The sequence below is a fragment of the Anomalospiza imberbis genome, chromosome Z (genome assembly GCF_031753505.1).
Source record: "Anomalospiza imberbis isolate Cuckoo-Finch-1a 21T00152 chromosome Z, ASM3175350v1, whole genome shotgun sequence".
NCBI lineage: Eukaryota > Metazoa > Chordata > Aves > Passeriformes > Viduidae > Anomalospiza > Anomalospiza imberbis.
The window spans coordinates 67000141-67026934 of record NC_089721.1 but is presented as its reverse complement, the minus strand read 5'-3'; the positions used below and the strand labels follow the sequence as shown (position 1 = coordinate 67026934).

The following is a 26794-nucleotide window of genomic DNA, read 5'->3' as shown; positions in this document are numbered from 1 at the left end:
GTGAAGAAAAGTAGTGACAGCTTTATCCTCTCTCCTTTTTTTTTAATTCCAGTGCCTGTCGTCAGTTGCTACTGCCTTGCAATCTGGCTTTCTTCCATACTGTGAACCTGTGTACCAGCGCTGTGTAAATCTGGTGCAGAAGACGCTTGCACAAGCCATGGTATTTTGCTATACCTATTCCAATGTTATAACACTATAATAACACTAAACCAAAGTGTTAACTATGTAAAATTAGAGATGTGCAGGGAAATTGAATATCTACATGAATGTGCAGTTCTGCAGCTTTTTTATCATACTCCTGAGAAAATCTAGTATAATTTTGAAAATGTGTACTTATTTGTTGCAGTTGCATAATGCTCAGCCAGACCAATATGAGGCTCCAGATAAAGATTTCATGATTGTGGCTCTTGATTTACTCAGTGGTTTAGCTGAAGGACTTGGAGGCAACATTGAACAGCTAGTGGCTCGCAGCAATATCCTGACACTAATGTATCAATGCATGCAGGTGAGATGAGTAAGGTGTTTGATCTGCACATGTCCTTTATTCAGAGAATCAGAAACTCATCTAGAATTGTAATTTTTTTCTTCCTCTCTTTAGGACAAAATGCCTGAGGTACGGCAGAGTTCTTTTGCATTGTTAGGTGACCTGACAAAGGCATGTTTTCAGCATGTTAAACCTTGCATCGGTATGTTTCTTTTACATGTTTAATAACTTGTTTTCCAAATGTCTAAGAGGTTGTATTATTTAGAAAGCATTTTTATGCTCTTTGTTCTGTGGGTTGCCTTTTTAAGGTGTGATACATGGTAATTTTCTGTAAAAGTCTGTAGTCTTTTGTCCCTTTAAAGAAAATATGTTGTTCGTATTTTTGTGGACAGTGCAAAAGTTGATTTTTCGTCTTTATTTTTATCGCTCTTTTTGTTCTACTAGAATTTATTGTTAAGCAAAAATATGTCTAATATATATAAATCCAAAAATGAGGTAGAAGATAAGGTTTTACTTCGTTTTTCTGCTTTGTTTTTTATTTCTGTGGAAAGTCACATCAGTGATACACTTCTACAATGTTTGGTCTTTCTTCCCACAGATACTGTTGAGATGCACTTGCCAAGTGAATGTGTGGATAGGCTTGGAATTTAAAATTATACGGCAGATGTTATAATGACCTTTTTGACTCACTTTTCTCTAAAGTTAAAGATGTAATTGCCTTCTAGTCTTTGTTGTTTTTTCAGGGGTAGCTGAATACATCGTTATCTAGGTGATTTGGGGGATGTTCAGCCATATGATAAAACTAGTGCTTGTAGCTGTGGTTTTTTTCTTCTCTTCCTCTCTCTCCTCTCACCTGAGAAAGGGAAGTAGAGAAGATTTCTACATAAAAGTTACATAAAGATAAACCCTTTTAGGAAGATTCTAAAAGCATAATTTGAAAATACTTGCATTTATCTGCTTAGGTTCTAAATTCCAGGTTAATCTGATAAATGGCTGGAATATAGCTCTTGTTAATCTGAATGTAACACTTCCCAAGTATTTAAATAGGCTTACATTATCTTTTTCTTAAACATCCCTTTTTCCCCCCCTCACAATTCTGAAGAAAGGGACGAGATGGTTGTATTGTGTGATGAGTTTTTAAAATGTTGTTCTTTCTAGCTGATTTCATGCCAATTTTGGGAACCAACCTAAACCCTGAATTCATTTCTGTGTGTAACAATGCCACCTGGGCAATTGGAGAAATCTCTATCCAGATGGGTAAGATTTAATTTTTTTTTTAAATCTCTGTTCATTGAGAATTATTTGTCTGGGTGTTTTGGGTGAATTTTTTTAAGTGATACCTTTATGTTATTATTTAAATTACATTTGTGATCCTTGTTCTTGTTAGTAAGTTACATGTACATGTTCTGTTTACATTATGCATATTAATGGTCATTTTCTTCTGATTTTTTTTTAAATTGTTGTTTCAGGTATAGAAATGCAGCCTTATATTCCAATGGTCTTGCACCAGCTTGTAGAAATTATTAACAGACCCAACACACCAAAGACGTTGTTAGAGAACACAGGTACCCAAAAAATAACCTGTACATGGTGAAGGGAATTAAAAAGACTTTTGTTTAATAATTATTTTTTGAAATTGCATAGGGGAACCACATCAGAACTGATTTTGTTACATACTTGGCTTTTATAAGCAAAAGCAACTCTGTTTTGCACAAGCTCTTACAAGTCTCAGTCTTGCAGCAAATCACATATCTAGATTCTAATTGCTTTCTCCTTTTATAACATTTATTATATCTATTTATCATCAATTTAATCATTCTTCTAGTTTTCTTTATGTATGAAATACGACAAATGTATGCAGTAACACTTAAGACTTAATTTCTCACTGATTTTGATGTATGCATGTCTTTACATGTGTACTGTATATATATGTCTAGTTTTGGAAAAAATGTAATTGGCCTATATAAAACAATGAATTCTCTGAATTTACAAAAAAGTGCCTTTTTTTTAAGGATAAACTTAAAATATCATACACAAAAATCTAGATCTGTGATGGCAGTTTTACCACGACATAACTGAAATTATGTTTAATTTCTGTTACCTGGTCACTTAATAACAAATTCCTGAAAATAATTCTGTTTATGGCATGCATATTTTATGTTCTGACTTTGCATTCCAAAATGGGAGTAATTCGCAAATGCCTTACTGAATTGGAATTTCTGAGGCTTGTTTCTTTTGCATTTATAGAGGCCTTGTTCTGGTATGAAAAGCACCTTCCATACTTGAGCAAAAATTTATAGATAATACAATGGGTTTATTGTTTACTATTCTACTAATTGAATATTTTTTCCTTCTGTTTGGAAACTGTCTTGTAAGAAAATGGTGGTTTAGTTGCTATATCTGACATGATTAAATATGATACAAGTACAATGGTATGGTTATACTTTTTGAGCAAAGTAAGAGATAATTTGGAGGGAGATTTTTAAAATAATTTTTCTCCTTCTGTATTCTCTAAACTTAAAAGCTGCACTTTCTCTGCCCTTCTATCTCATTTAGTATGGAAGGTGAACTTGAAGGAAAATATACCTAATTTTATGGCATAATATAGGAACTACTTTTTGAAAAGAAAATTTTGAATCAAAGACCTAGATGTGATATATACCATGGAATAGTGTTAACAGTATAATACTGTAATAGTATAACAATATAAGTTTTTGTTACCCCTGCCCTGATTCCCCTCCTCTGCACTGATTGATGTGTAATACCTGTAACTGAGAGGCATCCAGTAGTTAAGTGTATGTATGCTTCTGTCATTAAGAGAATTTTTGGAAGCATCTGAGCACTGATTTTTTTTTTTTTTAATTCCCTTAATAGTTATTTTAAATGTGCATGGGTAACTGCAAATAAATGTTGAGTGTGCTGTACTTATAGTGAGTTTGTTGTGGGATATTTTGTTGTGTGCCACTAATATGTGCAAGAATATTACTGGTTTTGCTGTAGCTTGCTGTGTAATTAATTATGAAAACAATTGTGAAAACACACTTTGACAGAGATTTCTGTTTCTTGTTCAGGCTGTAGCTGTAAGAATTTACAGATTAAACTTAAAATTGTATTTTCATTTGAACTTCAGTGAAGTTTTGTAAGATACTAAAAAATTTTAGACACTGTATATGGAAATTGAGTAATACCAGTACATAAACAGTGAGCTTCATCACATGAAGTTAATATGTTAGAGACTGTTAGGATATCCTACACCAAACTTTTATTTGAGAAAGCATCATCTGCTTTTATTGCATGTTTCATGATACTGTTCACAAATGCCTGTTAATTAGAGTGTTGCATAGTATGTCCCTTGAACATAGGTTTCCTTTTTCTGCTTCATACAAATCTGCTGGATTTTAGTATTATTCATGTATTTTGCTTCGAGTAATTCTGATACATTATTCCCCACCCTTTCCTTTTTCTAAAGATTAATCTTTCGTGAGTTGAGCAAACACCATTAAAACACATTTGTATAATGATACTTTCTTTGGTCTGTCCCTCGGAACAAAGAACCAAACTACCTAATCATGCAGTGTAGCTATTTTGTTTTTCATGTGTCCTCATGCTTTGGTATCAGAAGTCAGATTCTTGTACATACTATGAGGAAAACTTCACTAGCATTAAAGAATTAATGTTCTACAGTTAGTTGCTTTGAGTTAGCAACCATTTTGAATTAAATTCTCTGTGAGATTATGAAGAAGGTAAACATTTGAGAAGTGTTCTATCTATTTAGGATTTTCAGACAGACCACAATATATTCTATGTAAAAGTATTTGGAAATGTATTTTTACTGATAGATTAGGTCTACAGAAACCTTGAATTCTAAATATTGGATAAAATAAAATGTTTAGAGTACTTGATACTAATACTGAAAATAATTCATTTCCTTTTTTAAAAAAAATATCCATTATAGTACATTTCAATAAAAACTTCAAATGTGTAGAGGTTAATTTACTGTAAATGATTACTCAAAAGAGAGACAGAATGGCTGCTTACATCAGAAAGCCTTTGAATTTAAAATTGTGTTTTTGGTGTTCTCTCATACTTCTTTAATTTTTTCTTTTACCTTGGAGAGTATACCATATATGTTGCTGCCTCTTATTTAGGGGGTGGTAATAAACAGCACTGGTGAAATCTTATGTTTATTATCATACACAGATTCTGTTGGTTTCTGTTTCTGAGTTATTTGTTGTTTTTTCTTTATTTTTTCTCCTCCCCCCTCATTTGCTCATGTCTTGGTTGGCGTTTGGTGGTGTATAACCGTGATTGCGTTACCTTAGCAATAACAATTGGTCGTCTTGGTTACGTTTGTCCTCAAGAGGTGGCCCCCATGCTACAGCAGTTTATAAGACCCTGGTGTGTATTATTCAATCTTTTTTTTTTAAATTCATTTTTCTTCACTCTCTTTCTTTCTTTCTTTCTTCTCTCTATCTCACTTTTAGATATATTTTCAGTTGGTTACAAAATCTCAATCCTTAATCATTGCCAACCATGTGACTAATCTTGTCCTATCAGGTTTGTGAGTTTTTAGTAGCACCGTCATGTATTCTTTATGTTGTGGCTAACGACTAATTTATGCATGGGATAAGATTGTCACATGCTTGCTGTGTTAAAGCTTGACTATGAAAGAGCATTTTAAAAACCACCAGAATGATAATACAGTGCATGCAAATATTGTAAAATTTAAACTGTGCATTACCTAAAATTCAGTCTGAGGCTTGAAATGCTGTAAGGAATATATGTTTATAGATTTGTTATGTATAAAATAGCTTGCTTGCTGCTGTTAAAGTTCAGTAACTGTTCTGTAAGTGGTATCTGACATAATTCATACTGTGACAGTATTTTATGTTCCGCTTCTAATAATGATAGTTTCTCTAAGTATTTCAGATACATGTTTCTTTTGTATTTAATGGAATAGAGGTCACACTTTCTGACTGTAGTATAACAAAAAGCCAGATTCTGGAGGTGATGCCTATATTATGCTAGTAAAAACTGTGTGCCACAAGTATTTTTCTAAGTGTTCAAAATTGTGTTTCAGATCATCCTAACAGTGTGACTTATTCCATCAGATACTGTCATTTAGTTTTGACTTGGTTGAAGAAAAGTAATATAGTTATCTAAGTCTTGCTTTCCAATTTGTTAGGTGCACCTCTCTGCGAAACATAAGAGACAATGAGGAAAAGGATTCAGCGTTCCGTGGGATATGTACCATGATTACGGTCAACCCCAGTGGAGTAGTCCAAGTAAGATACGTTAATAGATGCTAACTTTTCTTTAGTCATGTGAAATTTAGTGAAAGCTGTATGTGGAGTATGAAAGTTTACCTTGAAGAGATTCCCTGCAGTACATGATGTAGCTTTATTTTGAAGTCAAGGAACACAAAATGTTTATATTGTGAATGATGTGTTGTCCTGATCCTTCAGTAATTGTCATCTAAAAAGGAAAGGGGAGAAGTATTGTTAAAAAGAGTTTTTGTCTTTTACTGGCAATGAATATGTAAATAATGAACTTTGATTAACTGTATTTTGATACTTCTGTCAGGTTGTGGTCAGGATCTGTATGCAAATATAAGGTAAAAGTTGACATTCTTAAACCCATTTTCCACACGTAACCTAGGTTTTTAAAACAAGAAACAGGACAAAACCAGTAACCACCCCTTTGTTCTTAACACTCGGGTAGGGAAGATTCTGTTTCAACTTTAGATAAATATTTCAAGTAGTCAATGTGACAATGAACATTCATATCTTTAAAATAAATGGTGCAATTGAAGAATAGAATATGTCTTGATCTTTAGTCTCCACACCTCTAAAGTAAAGCTGTATCAATGTAATATTTTTTAAGAGGAAAACAAAACTGATCTTTCCCATTTCTTTGCCTGGAATTCTTCTTCCTGAAACACAAGAATTGAGCATTTGCCTTGTTTTGGAATGTTCAGTTCATTTCATTTAGGCCTTATTCTGTACTTTACATTTCAGTCTTTTAATGTCGGTTCATTCGTGTAGCTTGCAGAGAGGGGTTAAATAAGGACCCATTTCATTAACTCATCTTTTCTCTATAATCATTCTCAGTTCCTATTTCTTGCATTAGCAACATTATTTTTAAAGACTGGTGTTCTGTTGGTGTAGGAGGAGGTAATGCATGACAGCAGATGAATGGAGTATAGGGATTTTGAGGTGGCTTTAGTTTTGAACCTGTATGGTAAATGTTCTCTGTGTCCCAGAAAAAAATAAAGCAGGTTTTTTTCCCTAACTGGAAATGTGTGAGAGATACATTTGTTGCTTGTGAGTAAAGGAAGTAGATATTGCATTTTTAGGTATACTGAAAGAATTAAAGTTATGCTAGTGTGACGTAGAGGGGAGAGTTGTGGTTGGTTTCACTGTGGTTTGATTTAAGACACTCAGCAATTTCTGTATTTGAACATTTAGGCACACAATAATTTACCATTGTCTGAATTAAGTGGAAAATAAATACATAAAAGCAAAAGCAGTTGTAAATTAGGATCAAAGACCATCAACTTCACAGAATGAACATCAAGCATTGTTTTCAGATGTATAAATTGAGGTTTCTAACCCATATGATTGCTTAATCTTGTAGGACTTTATTTTTTTTTGTGATGCTGTTGCATCATGGATTAGCCCAAAAGATGATCTTCGAGACATGTTCTGTAAGGTAAGATTGCTAAGATAATAGTATATCCTAGTGGTGGTTGTTTTATGTCCTCTGGTCCTGTTCTGTTTCACTGCTTGTACTTACTGTGTGTGTGATCATGGAGACAAAGAAACATGAAAATCCTGATTTTTTCTTTTAACCTGTATCTTCTTATATGCATTTGGATTATTCCAAACTTTTTAAAATAGTTGCAAAGTTCACTTGAGGTGTTTTTTGAAGAGATAATGATCCTCAAACAGCTTTTCATAATGTCCAGCCTGCTATGCTTTTCCTGCATTTGGAAGAACAGGGGAGTTTATACTACATGTAAGACTTTTTTGTCAGAAAATGAGATTTGTATGGTTCTAGACTATTTTTTGCCACAAAGATGGCTACTTTATTTTGGAGACATACATAAGTTTCAAATTAAAAATATCCCAGTGGTATCTTACTAGTTTCTTGTAACTCCTGCTGAAAATACGAGATTGCTTAATCCTCCTCAGAATCCCTCTTGGTTGAGTAAGTTTCAAGAAACTAAAATACAGTTATACCTAAGAATACATCCCTAGGCAAAGCGTCAGTAGAATTTAAACTATAGGACTTTTTGCCTTGTATTAAGTAAGTAAAAAACAAAAAAGCCACCCAGAATGTGATATACTGGATTTTGGTACTAGTGTCTTAAATTAAAAAAAAAAAAAAAAAGAGAGAGAGTGAGCAAGAGAGAGAAAGAAGTGGTTTACCTCACAAGTTCTAAAATGAAATCCCCATTTTTAGGAAGTTCTATGTCAATAGTGAGGTTCATGATATTCTTATAGCAAAAATGGAGCATATTCTTAAGTACTTTTTAGGATCATGGGTTGGTATTGGCACATTTTCTTCAATTACTGACATGTGTGAGCATCAAATCAGAAACTAGAACTTTTCTGTTCCATCTTTAAGAGCAAAGGCAGAAATCTTGATGTCCTAGTTAGCCTCACAGATAACCAGCCTCCTTCCAAGGAACATTAGATTTAGAAAAGGCTATGAATATTCTAACATGAGCAGAATGAAACACCAATCACAACTTAAAAGGGGGTCCTGGATAGAGTCTGTGATGATTGCCCAAAGCAGTCTCACTGCATGTTTTTGCACCAGTCCTTCAGCAGGTTGAACTCCTCTTTTTCAGTTTCTTTTCAAGTTATCTGTTTGGGAAACAATGCATACAAACTAAATAGAGTGGTTCTTGGTCACTTGGCATAAGGACATTCTTGCTTTCTTAAGCAAGCAATTTTCAAGTAGTTTTGTGGGTTTTGCCTTGCAGGAAAGGAGACAAAGCTTTCTTCAGTGATAACACACAGGGTTTTTAGACAACTCTTCAGGAATATGTGATTGCTGTAATCCATGTAGATGTTTTTCCAACAGTAATTATGACTTTTCAGGAACAAGGGAAAGAAAATGGATTTGTCCAGGTTTTGGGGTGTTTTCTTTTTTAAATTTATTTATTCTTTAGTACTAGAACGGGAAGAGAAGATACTTTCAAGAGCATAGATAGATGAGCTGCCATTGTTAAAATCTGACTCCTAACCTTTTGTCTGTCACTGAGCATTCTTAGATTTTCAGGAGTGTCTTAGCAGCTGGTTAATGTGACTCTTCGGGTTTAGGAAAGAGCCTGCTTGTGGGAGGGAGAAAAGCAGTAAGTTAACTGGTTGCATATAATGCCATTACCACTACATCTGTTTAAAAACAACTCTGACAGTCTTGTGTTGAACTTGTTACCATGAGCTTGAATTTTGACATTGCCCTTTATTTGAGGATGTGTTCATGACAGACTGACTGTTCCACCGTTCAGTTACACTGAGTGTAAAAAGGAAAAAAAAAAACTTTAGATTTTCGTAGTATAATTTTCTATGAGGAACAGTAATTCTGTCTGCTTTTATCCTTTCTAATGTTTTGCTTTTACTTGCTTTTTTAAGAGATAACACACTTAAGATTTTTTTTGATAGTGTAATTTCATTTTCAGTTAGTTTATTACATCAAATGGTCCAGACAGAAACCTGTAGATTATTTATTTTCCTCTTTCACTGGCTTTTGATTGCCATTGACTGTGGATCCCTGTTATTTCAAAACAAAGAAGGTGTTAAGAGTTTAATTTTTAGTGAAGTTGTCTTAGAGGTTCTATGCAGAATATAGAGTTCTCAAAGATGTTGTATTTGTGCTGGAAATTGACAGGTATTCATTCTTTTAAAAGCTAGCTGCCATTTAATTCAACTTCCCACAGCATACTTCACATCTATTAAAAATTAATGTGAACACAGTAGTCTTAAAATATATGTGAATTGGATGGATGGATGGATGGATGGATGGATGGATGGATGGATGGATGGATGGATGGATGGATGAAAAATGAATTGAAAAAATTACAGAAAAACATTCTGAAATGGCTTAACTCTGGGCTTTAAGTTACCTACTAAAAATACATATAAACACGTATACATGCACTGGTTTCTTTGGGTAGCTATATTCTTTGTGTCTCCTTTAAAGAAACACATTAGAAAGATCTTGCTCTACTTCCTTTGCTTCTTTGTAGCATTTCAGTGTGATATTGGAGAATTCAAATTGCCAGATGTACAACTCAGCAGTTTGTGGCTTACTACATATGAAGCTAGTAAATAATGTAGCCTCTATTTTTTGTTTATTTTGACTTCCACTTTCTCATTTGTAGATTCTTCATGGATTTAAAAATCAAGTTGGGGATGAGAATTGGAGGCGTTTCTCTGACCAGTTTCCTCTTCCCTTAAAAGAGCGCCTTGCAGCTTACTATGGAGTTTAACCTCATGCACTGTAGCTGCAGTCCCATAATTAGAGGTAAGCACATGAGTCTTGCTTGCCAAAGAGAACTGGACTTCCTCCCTGTTTGCATCATATGAAATATAATTAATTCATCAGTCTAGAATTGCTGAGCTACTGCTTCCTATATGAAGGAAAGAACGGATAATAATACTACCTGAATGATGGTGACTGTAGCAAAAGCATTTGTCTGATTTTTTTATTGTTACAGAGAGAGAAAGAAAGAAAGAAAGAAAGAAAAACTGAGTCTATGATACACACATTAGTTTATCAAGAAAGTTGAAAGTGTAGATATAACAAAGTGCTGGTTCAGGTTTATTAAGCAAAGTGATGAATATGATCCTCAAGTCATCATACTAAAGACACAGGCTACCTTATATGTTATGAATTAATAGATGGCAGATGTGGTCTAAGTGGGAATACTCTCCTAGGATAAGAAAGCAGGTTTGTTAACACACTATAAGAAGTCTAATGGCCTCCTAACTACATACTAAATGATCTTTCTACTGAATAAAGAATGCTATGCTAATAACTACGGTAACTGTAAAGCTTGATGTTGGGGGAGGCTGATGTATGTTTTTTATTGCCATGTTCCATTTGTGTGTGTCAGCTCAGAACTGTTAGACACTTCTGTGTGGAGAATGATTCAGCTTCGACAAAGAGCAATGAAAGTGCATTCCAGAGTACCTCTATTATTATACCACCTTGCTTTGTATGCTACCTGTGTATGCTGTATAAAGCAAATTTCCCATATGTGATAACTATGAAGAGATTATTATATTACCCAAGAAAGAGAGTAAATTAAATTTATTCTTTTTGTCTTTATACAAATTTGATACTTATAGTAGAATTTTTGTACTGAAATTACAAGAGTGAATCATGCAGTTCTTTTTAGTGTTGGAATGGACAACTATTTAAAATTCAGCCTAAGATTTTTTCAAAGTCAGTGTCATAAAATTTTTGCATTACATGTTTGATCGGGACAATGGATTAAAAATAAAACAGCTACATACTTATGAATGAGGGCATTTTAGTTCTGACATAAGGATGTTTTCTGTTCTTGATGAAAAGGAAACCAACTTGATAAAATCTGCCATTGTTCTGAGTTTCAACTGCAGAGAAGCTATGGCCATCTTGTTTAATCCACTCAAAAGGGAGGCTGCTAGGTCAATTGCAGATTATGTTTAATACTCTTTGTCAATGTCATAGCTACCTCATAATTTTGTGCTAAAAATGGAAATACTGGTTGTAATATATAGGGTGCTTTCATCTTAAATCTAAGTTTAACACAATAGTGGAACTGTCAATGTAGCTTCAAAGCATATATTGTTGGGCTGGTTTCTTAACAGACCTAAAAGGGAACATAAGGCACAAATCCATTTTTAAGTTAGAGGCTGGCATTTAGTGCTTGAAAAAGACTCTCTGTTTATGTACCTGTCTGCCAGAGGTTCCAGGTAAGATTTAATTGTACTGTTATCTTTTCCTTTTACAGGTCCTTCAGTCTGGGAGACTATGAGGGAGCCTCTGCACCCAGGGAAAATGTTACCCTTTACTGGGGGGAAGGGTAAACCAGTAGGGAATACAGTACAATCCCAACCCTACTGGGAGGGGCGGGAGGGAGGTGTTGCCGTCACTGTATTAAGTCGATGTTGGGAAATGTTTTAACATCTGGAGCCTTTGTGGGTGGAAATCTGTCTCCTATTACACCTCTGCACTGGATGTGAAGAAGAAAAAAAAAGAATCTAGTCACAAAACAGCACATTCTGGAATATTGTGGGGATTTGTACCAAAATAAGAAACCATATAATTGAACCATAGGGATACGTAAAGAGGAAAAATATTTTGCACACAATAAAGGAAACCTAAGAATGGGGGTCACAAACAGTAAAAGGCTTTCTTTTTTGTTTTCTGTTTTTTTAAGTAAGGGTTTTCTACATTATTTCATCCTGCTTGATGGGATTCCTAGATATTTGCATGTTAATGAAGAACTACACAAATGAATTTAGTACAGTTAAAATGCAGCTTGTGTCTGTATTAGGAACAGGCACTTGCAGTGTACAGTATAGAAACCCCATCGTAAAATAATAAAGGTTAACTTGAACAAAATGAAGCAACCTGCAAGCTGCCAAATAAGTCACTCCTTTCATTTTTGGGGTAGGGAGAGGGGCACTGCAAAGGAAAGATTGACATCTTAATTTTAATATTAAGAAAAACAACCAAGGTAGTGGATATGATTTTGTTATTGTACTTTGTTAGTTTTGATTTCTAGAGTAAGGCATTATTCTTAACTTGCAGTTTAAGGTTCAGGCATGCATTCTGGCTCATAGTGATCAGAAGTAATTTTAATTAGTGGGAAAGTAGCATGCTTGCATCACATAGAGTGAAATTGGTATACATTTACCTATGTTGCGCCAGTTTTGTGTTGCAGTTTACCAATTCAGTATAGCCCTGCATTTAAAATTCCTTTTTAAGATTCAGTGGAATTTATTTTTATTAAGAATATAGATATAAAGTACTGTAGTTAACAATTAGGCCTTGAAATACCTTTTTAGGATCTTTTAAGAGTAAGATTGATATTGTATTGTGTGTAACCTGCACAATGTGGAAAGCTGATATAGCTGTGCAAAATATTTGCCTCTGTGCTGTCAGTGTGATGTGCTTTCTGCATGGTTATATACTAGTGATTTTCTCAGAATCTCTAAAATGAGTTACATGGTAAGACCTGTTAAAGGCTGCATAAATGTTAGTTGGCACGTAAAGACAATTGTAGAAGTTGATAACAAGATTGCTATATTTGTGTTTATTCCCACTCAACGTATTATCTTCTACGCTTTCTTTTTGTTCAAAGCATGATCTTAAGAGATGTTTAAGTTAATGGATGTAATTGCAGGGTATCTACACTGTATCGGCGCATGTTGGTGGCCCTTTGTGATGTAGTTAAATGCACAAGGGTGCAAGTTTAAAGCTACAGAGTGAAAGTTGGTTTGGATCCTCTTCATTTCATTTGTTTAGCTTTTCTGTTGTGTTTTTTTTTTTTCTCTACTTACATGTATTCCTGTGAATAAATCCTTAAGTTAACGCTTTACTTTTCCTTCCATGTGTATTTTCTTATGTACTGTGAATGTGAAATCCTAACTGGTACACTTGTGTCCATCTGAAAGTGGCAAGTCTTTATTAATTTAGATTGCCTAAAGAGTATCCCATGATGATAAAGGAAAATGGAGAGATTTTTAGCTCTGCTGGTCAGAGGTGAAGCCACACCTTTCCATTTTTCAAGTGCTGCATTATTAATCTGCAAAACAAAATTAAGCCATAACAGCCTTTTTGTAGATCTAGTTTCTCACCTTTGCATTGCAGAATGGATACTGGATAACAGTTTTTGGTTTAGTTGGTGTTTTCTGGGGTTTTTTTTGGTTTTTTTTTTTTTTTTCCTTTTATTTTTTCTTTCTTTGGTTGGTTAGGTTTTGGGATTTTTTTTTGTGTGTATTTTGCAGGGTCTTGGAGGGGGTTGTGGGAGTTTTTTGTTTGGGTTTTTTTGGGGGGTTTTTTGGGATCTTGGGGGTTTTTGTTGTTTTTGTTTGCTTTGGTTTTGGTTTTGTTTGGTTTGAGGTTTTTTTTTTGTTGGGGCTTTTTTAAGAACTCGCTCTTCTCTGCATGGTTCTGTTCTTTGACTGTTGAATGATTTAGCCATTGCACTGAAGTTTGACCTGTGTGAGTGTGAATTTATAAATGCTGTTTAAAGAGTTTAGACTTTTTTTTTTCAATGCATGATCACATGCATGTTTTATGTCCTGTCCCCATCCCCCCCACCTTTTTTTTGGCTTTGCAAATTTTAGTGGCTTATGCCTGAAGCATAGTTTGGACATGTACTGTATGAAATATATTTGATAATGCCAGTACATAGTATTCATTCAATTTGTTGAAATTGCATGTGACATCTTGCTTTCAAGTTACATTAGTTTGATAGCAAACCAAAAATACCTTCTCAACTAATTACTCTGATATAAATTAGTAAAATTCAATTAAAAAAACTTTAATTTTGAATGGGAATGTCCCTGCCCAATATTTGGCAAAGTGGGATATTATTTTAGACCTAAACTTGCTTTAATTTTAAGTGTGTTTGAACATTAAGGAAGAGTTTCAGAGAAATTACATTCAAATGTTTTTAGAATAGAAAACTTACCCAAATAATACAGTAGCATAACAATTAAAATCTGGGTTTAACTAAAACTTCTTAAATTTCAGAAAGCCCCTTTAACCAAATAAAACCACTCCACCTCACCTTGGATTATCTTAGGATGCCACTTTTGTACATATTTGTTTTAATACATATTTGTATTAAACAGATGTGAACTGATCTGTTATGACAGCAAAGAAAATAATTTAAAAGGGTAGGAATAACTAGTACAGGAATAAACAAAATAGTGTTTTGTATCAGTAAGTTCTCTTATGGTATATTTTAAAGCAAATAAACCATATTCCTAATGCATAATATAGTGCAGAGATTCGCAGAATCATTTTAGGGTGTAATGTGAGGTAAGAGAAGTTCTGAAACAGCATTCATATTTAAAACTAAATTATTGCATCATGGGATATATAAAAAGCATCTTAATACTTGTGGTGTAGTCTTGACAGTTTTTGAATGTTGACTGAATGTTCTGGTAGAATTGTGAGTTTGTCTTTGTTACATTCCAGTGTTTCTGCCTCTTGGCATGCTAAAAGCACGGCTTACTTCATTTGCTCCTTACACACTGAAAAAGTGCTGTTAGTGTGCTTAACTACAGAAATAGCCGCTGCTATGTAATGGTGTAGATTTTCTACTTGAATAATTTTGTTGTAGGAACCTCAGGAGGTCAGTGTTTACTGTTTTTATATATGCCTTTTTCCTGTTTTGAGTTTCCCTTTTTGAAGGATTCTGAGAATGAAAAAAAGCTGCTGATCAACCTAAGTTGGTAACAGAAAGTGTGTTTAAAATCCTTATAAATGCATCTTTTTGGCAGTTCAAAATTGCTGTTAAATTAGTCTTAAGTGAAGTTCAACATTAAATTTTTTCATAACACAATCAGGAAACCACTCATTTCATTTTGGAAAACAGATTAGACTAATTCATTATTTTAACCAGTGGCAAGCAAAAGTAATCAGTTTTGGGTTTTTTATTTTCCAGAGCTTGATTATTTTCTTAATCAGTGAGTATGTATATATTTAAATTGTAAGAAACTAATTCTTATGCTTTAGTTCATTGCTTCTTGAAGCTTGTACTCGGAAGATCACTTGTAAAAGAATAGGTTCAAATTTGTAATCATTATAATTTTTAAAAGTTATGAAGTAGCATAAATTTTGTGACTAATAATATTGATACACACTGTGATTTTTTTTTAGGACTTTCATGTTAGCATCAGTCTTAATTACTTAAACTACATATATTGTATAATAGTAAAATGTATATTTTAAAATGTCAAGTGGCTTTCCTCAAGCAAAACTCATTGCTACTTAGAAATATTCAAATACTAGCTTTATCTCAGGTGAATACTCTTGTACCCTTTTTGTTCAGAACACATGCTAATAGAAATGTGGTGTAAGTTTATCAGTTTATGTATTTCATTTAGGCAGCTCCTCTTGTCTTAAACTTACTCTAAATTAACTTCTGCTGTGGGACATTAGAGACTTTTGCTTCACCTATATTATTCATATTGAATGTATTAACAGATAAGGTGCAAAAACATTCTTCCCTTAAGGAGAACGCATCTATATTCAAACAACTGAAATATTTCTTTAAAAATGCTTTAAATGCAACATTAAATTGGAAATCTTTTGTTTCAGGTATTTTCAAGGAAAGAAGTTGTAACTTAACACTAACTGCTTCCATACTATCTCTTTCATGAGGATGATAGAAGGCCTTTATATAGGGTCTAAAGTGTGACTTTTTATCTTAAATGAAGGTTTAAGCTCTACAGTGAAATGGCAAAACATCCTGCAGTTAATCTCAGATAGATGCTGATGTAGTTTGCACACATATTTGTTATAATATTACATATCTCACCTTAAATAAATAAAGATTGTTCAGTAGCTATGTATTTCTCTCACCTATGCATTCTCCAGGATGATTTGTATCCATCAGTCTTCTATGTATTCTCCAGTAGAAACTGCATTTTGTCTGCCGCTGATGCTTGCTCTTTGCACTTAATGGTTGGAGCAAGCCAGTTTTAAATGGGGAACTGAGGCAAGTACTCTTTTTTACTTGCTTTGTATATTCTGCTAGAATAGTGATACTCACTCAATTGAATGTACGTAAATGAGGGAAGTTTGAAATGGCTTTATAGGATGAATCCCTGTGTGGTGTTACAGTATGCTTTAAGTAAGCCAAATCCACATCTCAAAGAATTCAGAAGTATACTTACAGTATAGTACCATTTTTCTATAAATTTGTTCTGTTGTGCTAATTTTCACTTTAGGTATCTATTCCCTTATTTCGAGCGAGCAACAAAATTAACAAGGTTTGGGTGGTTTTTGTGAGGACAGCAATGAGAATAAAAAGATTGGTATAAGGAGGTTAATTTGGCTGTTGAAATCTGCAGTGTGGTATCTTTTTTTGTGGAAAGAGATAAATCGTTATGTTATGTTGTATATGTGTCTGACTTAGTGATACTAGAGACTTCTAAAATTTTAAATTGGATGAAGTACACAAAATAGTTTTAAATGAAAGGTGACCAGATCTTTCTGCTGACAACTTAGGTTGTATAAGTTTTGCTTGAAAGCTTTAAACCTTATGTTTCTGTATCTGCCACAATGTTGGAATGTTTCCTTCAAACATATCCTCCTGCAACCTCTCAAACTGTACTAAATTGAGTGATATTTCTTGAAGTCTGCCTATGTGCTAACAGAACTTCATTTTAAATAGAATATGGTTTTAATTTTTGATAAGCTGCTGAATTTTAAAAGAGTTTTTGGGGCCACCAAATATTTTGGATCATGCAGAGAATATATATTGTACTGTAGTAATTTTGTATTTACATTTGTATGATGTGACATAATAGATGTGAATGTTAATCACTGCTTGACTATGTTAATAAAGTTGTTGAAATATAGATATTGCATTCCAATTTTTGATGAATGATTAAAATTTATAGTTCTGTTTATGTTTTGCCTTATCCAATAATGCACTCTTTTAATTCACAAGTGTAGATACTAGAAGCTCTGAAATAAGGATTTTTTTATCTGAAATGGTTTCAGTTTTATCTGAAATGGTTTTTGGATAATTTAATGTTAGTTTAGTTTAGCTACTTAATGCTGCCTGAGGGTAAACCAATGTATGAAAAAGGAGGTTTAGGTGGATTGAAATTATAACCTGTTGGGTGATAACTGGTAACTATTTTACTACTGAGAAATGTTACATTAACTATGTTTCTTGAAACAGTTGATACTTGCTAAGTCTGACCAAATGGGAAAGGGGAGAAAAATGTTGTACTTATTTCCTGGGCTATCTATAATGTGAATAATTAAACAATGAGTAAACCAGAAATAAATTTAAATTATTCAAGACCTTGAACCAGAATTTGCAGTGGTCTTAGTCTAATTTTATCTAGCTTTCATGGGATCGTGGTAATACAAACTATTTAAAGAGTTGTTCTTACAGAACTTTAGGAAGTTCTACAGTTTAAAAAGTCTCTAAAATATGAAACAACAGTTTCTTTCAATCCACTCATGTGGAGTTTAACATTTTATGTTCACTTCTGATATTTAACAGTTGGTCAATAGCATGTAGGCAACTTAGACCATGACATATGTCTAGCACAGATTGCTTATCTATTGATCATTTTATTGAACTTAGTCATTACACTAGATAAGCAACTGACTAATATGGCAATAAAATGCATAGATGTAAATACTATAATGAAATTTATAGTAGAAACTAATTACTTGTACACTTGGCTGAAACTCTGCTTAAATGAAGGACTTCCATTTCCAGAAACAAGAGAAAGCCACAGAACAGCAGTGTAGAGACGAAGCTGCTTAGCAGAAATATCAGTTCCTGGTGGCTGAACATATCAGTGGCTCTGTGGGAGGCGATTGGACAAGTTTAGCTTACTTTCAGATAGGCATTTCTACTCACCTTATGTTCTGACATAGTTTGTAATAGTTTGTTCAAGTCTTCTGTCAGCTCAAAACCTGATTTTAAGCTGTGGACTCTAATTCTGAGTCAGGTTAATTACTGCCTGTATTTAAAAATGTTAAAAGGATGAAGTTAATTTTGAGTACAGGAAGTGAATGTTGCAAAGCTTGTGGAATGGTGCAAAAGATTGAACATAATTGTACATCATGGTTTTTTTTTTTTTTTTTTAAAGACATTTAAAGATGTATTTGAGTGAAGAGGTATTTCAATAGGCATAAGAGTGTGTAGAAATTAATTTATGTATGTTAAGTGCTCACAGACTACTATTTTGTAGCTTTTGTTATCCCAGAATTATTCACAATGAAACATAATGCATTGTAAGGGACTGATCTTTCACAGGCATTTACCCTTGTTCTGCATAAAATGAGCAGTATAGACTATTGAAACCTCTCAAAAGACATCCAAATGTTAATCTGAATAATGACAGACTTAAGTAGTTTCCTATAATCCATCCAATTTAAGCAAAGCAGATCTAATTATGCTGCACAAGTACTCGTACATACATGTATAAGTGAAGGCATATAAGGAATTATTTCTGAGTTACAGTTTTTCAAGGGGTTTATTGGTGACATCAACTCTGTCTACCAGACTTCAATTTGAATTGTGAAAATTAAAAATGAGGTATATGTATGTGTGTATATATATATATATATATATATATATATATCTTTTTCTATAGATATAGGTGTCTTCAGGTATAAATATTACTTTTCACATCTTAATTTATAATTTTTAAATATATGGAAATATGTATTTCCATACTTCAAAATATATTAAAAAATGAGAATAAGATGTTGTTACACTGACAGTTTTACCTATTTTTTCCTTCTCTTCGTGCCCCTTGTCAAAATGAATGGTCATAAGTTTCCTGTATTAAATACAGAGGTGAGCTCAAAGTCTTTCTGTGTTTAAAGCATACTGGTTAATTTGGGTACATAACTACTGCAGTGTTACTGTAATTTATGCCAATATTTTTAAATTTTCCATTATTTCTCTCTGCACCCTCTGTGTTTAATAGAAATACTAGGTAGAATTTTATTTCTGTGATAAATTACACTAAGGGAAGTGAGATTTATTTACCTCTCATTTTACCCTGGAATAATTATTAAGTATTGTCTTTACAGGGTAAAGCTATCTTTCAGCTTTACGTTTATGTTGACTTATTGAGAAGTTTCTGTGACTTACAGATATAGAAACTGAAGGGTTCTGTAGTTTGAAAACTCAAAACATAGTGAAGAGTACCATTGTAAAAAGGATTTTGCTTATGAGCTAAACCACAAAAAATAATGGGAAAATGTTTTACAACTAAATATTAATGTATTTTTCTTCCTAGAAACACATCTTTCAGTGTCTTAATAAAATTAATATCTCAAATGGAGGTTTTGAGTCATTTTATATGGTGGGGTTTTTTTCTCCTTAATGTATTGATGGTCATTGTCTTGCATATATGTTTTTCATTCTTAAATGTACATGCTCAAATCAACATTTTGAAATCATGTGTGTAAATATATGCACCTTTTCCTTCTAGCTTTGGAAGATCACATTAACCATAGGACAAATTAAAGTATTCTTTTTTTTTTTTTTATTCTTTACATATCTTAGCATAAAGCAGTAAAACAGTTGCATCACTTTCTCTAGTAGTACTCTGCCATAGGAATATGTATCCAGTTTTAATTTTATCTCCATCCTCCTTATCCTTGCACGCCAAACCTGTTTTCATCATTGGGCTGAAACCACATGGAAGCCAGCTGGAACCTTAGACCATAGCTCTCAGTTGTGTTGCTAGCATTCACTCAGTCAGGTAACTGTTTCTCATTCCATTAAAAAAGCCACTATTTAACATGGACAATTGCCTGATGTAATAACTCAGGGTTTAGTTATTCTGATTAAGACCCATAAGCATCTTTTAAGATTATTTGAGATGATTAAGACCCATAGGCTACTTTTGTACCTTTAAAACAAACAAACAAACATAAAAAACCCACAGGAAAAAAACACATAAAATCAACACAAATTAAACCTCCAAAGTCGTCTGTGTGAGCAGACAGGATGCCTTCCAGATTGTTACATGTCTTCAGAAGGAATTAGGCTTTAAGAGTTTTATTGAAGTTACAAGGACACTGAAGTTTACATTTTTTTTTCTGTTTGCTAAAGCTGATGGCTGCCATTAGTAGGCATCAGTGTGTCAGTCTATGGATGTTAAGAATCAAAGGTAAGAATTATTTTCACGTATTACTTTTGCTCAATTGGAAGCCATTCACTGACCATCCTGTTCATACTGACATTGTGATTTTTAATGTTCAATCTTAATTAAGGATTTGTATAGCCAAAACATTTCACTTTTTTCACAATATTTCATTGGCTGCTTCCTATATAAGCAGCTAAAACACCCATCCAGACCAATATCTTTCATTATTTCATTTACTGTCTTGCATGAACTCAATCCCAAGCAGTTGCTCTTCTGTAAGTATGTTAATACTTGAAAGCTGTCTTTGGTTTATTAAGAACATAGGTACCATGTATTCTTATATATGCTGTACTAAGATAACTTTATTGAGATACCACATAATCTTATTAGCTTGGCTTCACACCGTTCCACCAATTACCTTTTCTGTTGTATATTATAACAAGAGTGGAGAAGATCTTTGTGATCAGAACACCACCACAGTAGGTGCTGTACTATGGAACACTTTGGTGCTAAGTAGTTGTATAGTCATAGCTTGCTCTTCTAAACACTTCATGTTTCCTCATCTTTCATTGAATTTCAGTGTATTAAATACATCAGTCTTTTCTTTTTGATTTAGGTTATTTTTACTAGTTGACTACAAATATACTGCTGCTCCAAGTTCATTGATTGACATATTTGCCAGTAAGTAGGCATGTATGTAATATTAAAAATATTAAGGTGTCAAGAGTATGAGTTCAACTAACCATTGAATGTACTCCTATAGGGTACAGCTGCATAATAATTTATCCTGTTAATTCCCCATCTTACATAGAATATAGATTAAAAACTTCAGTGTGGTGTTACTATGCATCTCCTGAATATGTTAGAAATCTCCCAGAATTTTTCATGCAGGACTGAAATGGGACAAGAAGTCAAAATGGAATCTTCAGCCACTTAGCTATTCTGGTTTGTTGTTACTTATGTTTACTAACTACTTTCTGAGCTTTCCATTTGATTGATGGTTGATTTAATGAGACATGCTTCTGGCAGAAGAGTTATAAAGGTGGACCATTAACACCAAGTGACTAATTGTGAAACAATACTGTTGGCTTCATAACTTAAGTAATTGAGTTAATGAATACTCAGTTATACTGGGGATACAGTCAAGCTTGGTGTCCAGATCAATAAAAGCATGCAGTTAACTGACTGCATGCAGTCAGATGATGCAGCCTAATGGAATCCATAATTCCAGGGATGTAGGAAACAGTACCATTAAAAGTCGCTGCAAATCTTCAACAGAACATGTATATTATTCCCTACTTTGATATAGCTTTAATTAAATATTGCATCAGCTTTAAAGAAATTCAGTTGATGTCTTACTGTAATAACATGGCTATGACTTTGTTGACAAATATTTTTGTTCATCTTATACTTAGAAATAACACTAGAAACACCCAACCTATCAAAAGTATGATGTAGGCCGTAAGAGAGAGAGAGAGCAGTGTTCTCTCATCAGACTACATTTTCCGTTTATGCATGTATTTCAGAAAAGGTCTTGGCCTGTATTAAGATTATCTGGGAGAATTCCCTTTGAATAAATTATTTCAAATTAGCTGTATTTGCTGCTAACATTATAATCTCTTTTACAGATTTTTTTTTCCTAAGCTTTACCAGTGCTAACATTTTGCCTATTTTGTTAACACTTTCTGTAACAAAAAGGCTGCAGTGAATGTCTGGTAATGAAGATAATGTGTAGGTCATAAGCAAGTGAATTGTTAAACTTCTCGGTAGTCTCTGCAGGTATATAGGTACCATTGCTTGGTTAGAGCATAATCCTGGTGGCTTTTAAATCCTACAAGGTAGTCTGACAGTACTGACCAAAACAACTCTGGAAAAGGACTTTGCTAACAGTTCACTCTGTCTTCATCTTTTGTTCTCCACCACAGTGGTAAAAAACTCTGGCTTTTTATATCACCTTCTGCTTGCAGTCTTCCAAATACAACTATAGATTTTTGAGTAGTTCTTTTAGCAAAGATAATAAAGAAAGAAAACACATTTTTCAGGGCATATTCTCAATGTAGTATATGAACTACATATGTGGTATATAAAATACCTCCATCTGCTTCTTCAGATCGTCTTTAAAGTATAGTGTTAGAGTATACATTTTATCTGAATCTGTTTCTTAGCTCTCTTAATTTGTAAGGTACTTTAAATGTCAACTAGCTCATTGGTAACTCATAACAATAAGTTCTGTAATAATCCGTGTTATTTTTGGTAATTGCTTGGATTATTCTTTTTTAAAATCTTAAAACTAGTACATGCAATTCATGTATTAAGGATTATACTGGTAATTGAATACAGTTATTTTACCTAGTGTTTCTAATTCATTTTCAGATGGCTTAGACATAAAAAAATAACTTAGTTGCTATAAGTAAAACCAAAATTCAATCTTTATTTATGTTGAAAATAAGTTAATATTAATATTTATAAAACTAGAAGCTGGAAATATGGGAGAATGAGTATGTGGAGATGCAGATAGTGAACTGCACAATCAGGGTTACTGTTTCTGTAAGAGGAGGTGAGCTAAATGCCTCCTTTAACATGTATTCAATCCATAGTAATGTTAAATACCGTACTTTTTGAAAAAACCTAATACTCTGCCATGGGTAACCCAGAATGTTACTGTATTCCAGATCTATCTGTGCCCAAAATTTGTTACTGTCTCTTTAAGACCCTGCAGCCGGAAAATGGAACAGGGAAGGGTGGTACTGTGAGCATTTTAAAATCGTTGTTTGCAGGCAGCTCGGCCTCTTTGACTACCTAATTTTTGCCTTGCTGGGCTTTTCATTTTTGTTGAGGCAGGGCTCTCACTCTGGCTGCCTTTTTTGGCTCTTGGCTTCTTGCCGAGGCAGTGTGGACAGAGGCTTTTCGGGTTGGGTTCTCTTTTGGGTTTGTTTTTTTCTCATCTCAGAGAAGCTGCAGTTAGTGGTCTTGGTCTGCCTCAGGGCAAATTCCACCAGCAGCGCCTGGCCGAGGAGAGAAGACCACAAGCCACCTCAGCCCCGCTGTCCTGCCTTGCCTGCCCTACCATCTCTTGCAAGAGAAAAGCAAAGTTCCTCCACAGGTTCTAGCCCCGTGATCCGGAGAATACCAGTTGGAGCTCTAGTCATCAGGGAGATAAGCAGAGCAGTGAGCAGAGGAAGGACTGGCACTCTTTTCCCCTTTGTCCATGACACATGCTCATCTGGGGAGAGCCATCTTGGTGGGGTGGTACCCTGTGAGGTCTAGCAATATAGTATCTAGCAATTGTTTACTGTTATTCTTTGCCTGTTGCTGTTCCGATTGTTAGTAAATTCTTGTTTTTTCACTTACTTCTAGTCGTACTCATTCCTTATTAGTGGAGAAGATTTGGTTAAGCCTATAAGGGAAAGCAACTCATTCCAGAGTGTTTCTTCTTAAATTCTTTAAAATCAAGACATAAAATATAACTAGTGAACTAGTATAGCTAAGTTGTCTCTTTAGTTCTTCATACCCTTTCAGTGAGGTTTGTTGTGATGGTTCTTTGACCTTACACTCATGTAGATTATGAGAAGAACTGCTTTTTTAAACTATTAAAAAATCAGCAATCCAGAAAACTATTTTGATCTTCTGTGAACACTGCTGAAAACATGCAAGGAATTCTTGTTTTCTTTTACAGGACTCACTGTGTATTTATGGCTTTCAAAATAATGTCCTGTTCTCTCTGCCTCTATTACAGGAGAACAAAAGAACGACTGTACTGGGACAAAGAGTCTACCTTACCTAGTATCCGGTCCTTGGCAGCCAATACCTAGGGAAGAAGATAAGATTAAAGAATTGTAAATGACAGTATTGCAAAGTATTCTGAAAGACTTCACTAACATGCAGATCAGGGACTTCCAGAATAAGGGACATTGTCACCACATTTAGTAATCCATTATGGATTTCTCTATGTAGAAAAATATTGAAATGTAATCTCGATCCTGATCATGATAGAGATCAAAGTGGTTTTCTGTATAGCTGTACCTATGTTGAAACATGCTTTAACATTAAGATTGTGCATTTCACTCAAATTTGTGTGGAAAGCTGTTGAAAACCTGAGGATGGGTTTGATATTTCTGTCATGGTAGATTGCTGAAGAACTGCAACAGTTGCTTCACATCTAATATAGCAGCACATAAGGCAGAACTATATAGCTTTGAAAATATGGAAGATAGGATCTTTTATGTGAAATGTAGAAGTGAACCTGACACTCCTCCTATCACAGCACAGTATCTGTCCCTATGAAAGGTGTGTTTCTATCTGCTATGGAATAGAAAGCTTCAGCTCTGCTCATGCAGCAATTATCTGTTGTTTGTCCTGGTGTACATCCTGACAGATTGCAGTGCACACTGCAGAATGTACTGTAATCATGTAATTTTTTTTGTAACAGATCATAATGCAGACTACTTACTTATATTAAGTAAAAAGAGGACTAAATAAGTGTTCTTCAAATGTAGTGTTACGCAGCAGAGCAATGCAGAGTCCCCAGGCAAGTGCAAAAGAGAACTCCTTTATTGCAAAAAACAGGTACTTTTAAGCAGTTAGATTTTTAATCAGTTACGTACTTCTAAAATACAACAAACATCATCCAACCAACCACCACACACAATGATGTGAACACACAATGGTTATATAACTTGTTTTTCTATCTCTAAGACAGCTGAGTCACTCCCAGCAGCCTTTTCTACTTAGCCAAAGTAACAGGAGTGAGCCGTGGTTTTACAAGGCTATCCTTTTGTAAAGTTCTACCTATCTGCAACACTACAGCATGTTATTAGTGTTAAAAATGACAGTACACATGCTTCTCTTATCAAAAGAGAGATCTAAATGTCTTGGGACCTCTAAAGAAATTTGTACTGTGAAAGAGATACAGGAGTATTCTCTGTATTGACAAGTTATCAACTTGGCATACACTGGAACTTTGGGACAACATTGCCAGAAAGAAAGAAACTAAACTCACCGTGGAGCTACAGAAGTGATGAACTAAAGCTACAGCCATTTGCCAATAACTGTAATACCATTTCAGTATGATACTGCTAAAGTTCCATGAAAATATCTCTAGTAAAGATAGATGAATTTCTGTAGTTTTGAAAACTTCTGAACTACATTTTTCTTAACCATTTTCTTTCATGGAAGACTTTACTCAGCGTAAATTTGATATGAGTTGGTGAATTCATCAGGTTCTGAGGGATGATTTGAATGTTGTGCTCTATGCCTTACCTAATAACATACAGAACAAAGTAAAAAAAATGGTTAGTGACAATGTAAAAGAAGGTGAGGTTTTTCACACCAGAACTAATAGGGTTTCCATAAGAGAGGGGAGCTCCTTGAACACCCATCTGGCAATATCACCATCTTATTTTTCTGGTTTGGATAAAACTTTGTGCTGACAAAACCACAGGTCAAGTTGGGATAAAGCACCACATGTTTGCATTGGGCAATGAGCTGCAGCCCCTCACATTGCTGCTTAGACATGGCCCTCTATTTTTAGCTGTCTTGGGCAAGGAATCACCCTATTAAGGTAGAAAAGGAACTCTCTGGAGTCCCACAAAGACTACACAAAGAGGAGTCAGTGGTGCTGACTCCTCAACAAAGACTATCTGTCTGTCTACACACACACACACACACACACACACACATATATATATATACACACAGAGAAAAGGAGCACTCCAGGTACAGATTTGGCACAGGTGGCACTTGAGTGGCCCTGTGTTCTGGACCAATAATTGGCAACATCCCACTGGCTAATACCCTATATTGAGTCAATGAAGGGTCTACAGACTGAGCCATCACTGAAGAAGTTGAAGACCTGAATTAACCATTTTCTCCAGACAATGGCTTGAGATGAAATGCATCTTTATTAGGAGCATGCCACTGGAACTGCAAACATATGGGACAATGCTGTTAGGAGGGCAGATTACGCTTTATCAGCAAAATTCACTGCGGGACTAGTGATCATCAAGGACCTTGCTTTCAAGGACCTTGCCCTACTTAGCTGGAATAAGACTTGGTTGTGAAGCCACTTCACAGAATCACAGAATATTCTGAGTTGGAAGGGACACAAGAATCATCGAGTCCGACTCGTAGCCCCGTAGAGGACATCCTCAAGAATCGTATCGTGTCCCCGTGACCCGTGATGTCCAAACGCTTCTCGAACTCCCTCATGCTTGGTGCTGTGACGACTGCCCTGGCAGCCTCTCCCAGTGCCCAGCCACCCTCTGGGTGAAGAACCTTCCAACAGCAGGACTTCGTCTCCCCGCTGCGCGGTGGCGCTAAGCGTGGCCGTTCCCCGGCGCTCAGAGGCCCGCAGGGCTTTCACCCGAGCTTTCCCAGAGCGCCTTCTGCCGCCGCGCCCGCACCGCCGCGGACCCGCGGCTCTCGCCGCGCCCGCCAG

At 34.7% G+C, this 26794-nt stretch overlaps 1 protein-coding gene and 1 long non-coding RNA gene across 3 annotated transcripts in view; one reads left to right on the top strand and one right to left on the bottom strand.

The window, feature by feature from the left end:
- The window catches only part of TNPO1 (transportin 1), a 64895-nt gene extending 53126 nt beyond the window's left edge, over positions 1-11769 (top strand). The window contains exons 17-26 of one of the 2 annotated variants that reach the window (XM_068176994.1): positions 53-160; positions 347-505; positions 599-686; positions 1643-1741; positions 1954-2049; positions 4807-4882; positions 5670-5769; positions 7121-7195; positions 9876-10018; positions 11493-11769. In XM_068176994.1, the coding sequence (XP_068033095.1) occupies positions 53-160; positions 347-505; positions 599-686; positions 1643-1741; positions 1954-2049; positions 4807-4882; positions 5670-5769; positions 7121-7195; positions 9876-9983 (909 nt within the window). In that variant the 3' untranslated portion in view covers positions 9984-10018; positions 11493-11769. Of the gene's footprint in view, positions 1-52; positions 161-346; positions 506-598; positions 687-1642; positions 1742-1953; positions 2050-4806; positions 4883-5669; positions 5770-7120; positions 7196-9875; positions 10019-10211; positions 10537-11492 lie in introns of those variants that run through there. The other variant, XM_068176995.1, reaches the window with a different exon arrangement.
- A 3144-nt stretch (positions 11770-14913) lies between these two features.
- LOC137465176 (uncharacterized) lies at positions 14914-26777 on the bottom strand. Its single transcript, XR_010994582.1, has 2 exons — positions 26392-26777; positions 14914-18054 (listed from the first exon to the last, which is right to left on the bottom strand). It is a non-coding gene; the product is annotated as an uncharacterized lncRNA (long non-coding RNA).
- Between the last annotated feature and the right edge of the window lie 17 nt (positions 26778-26794).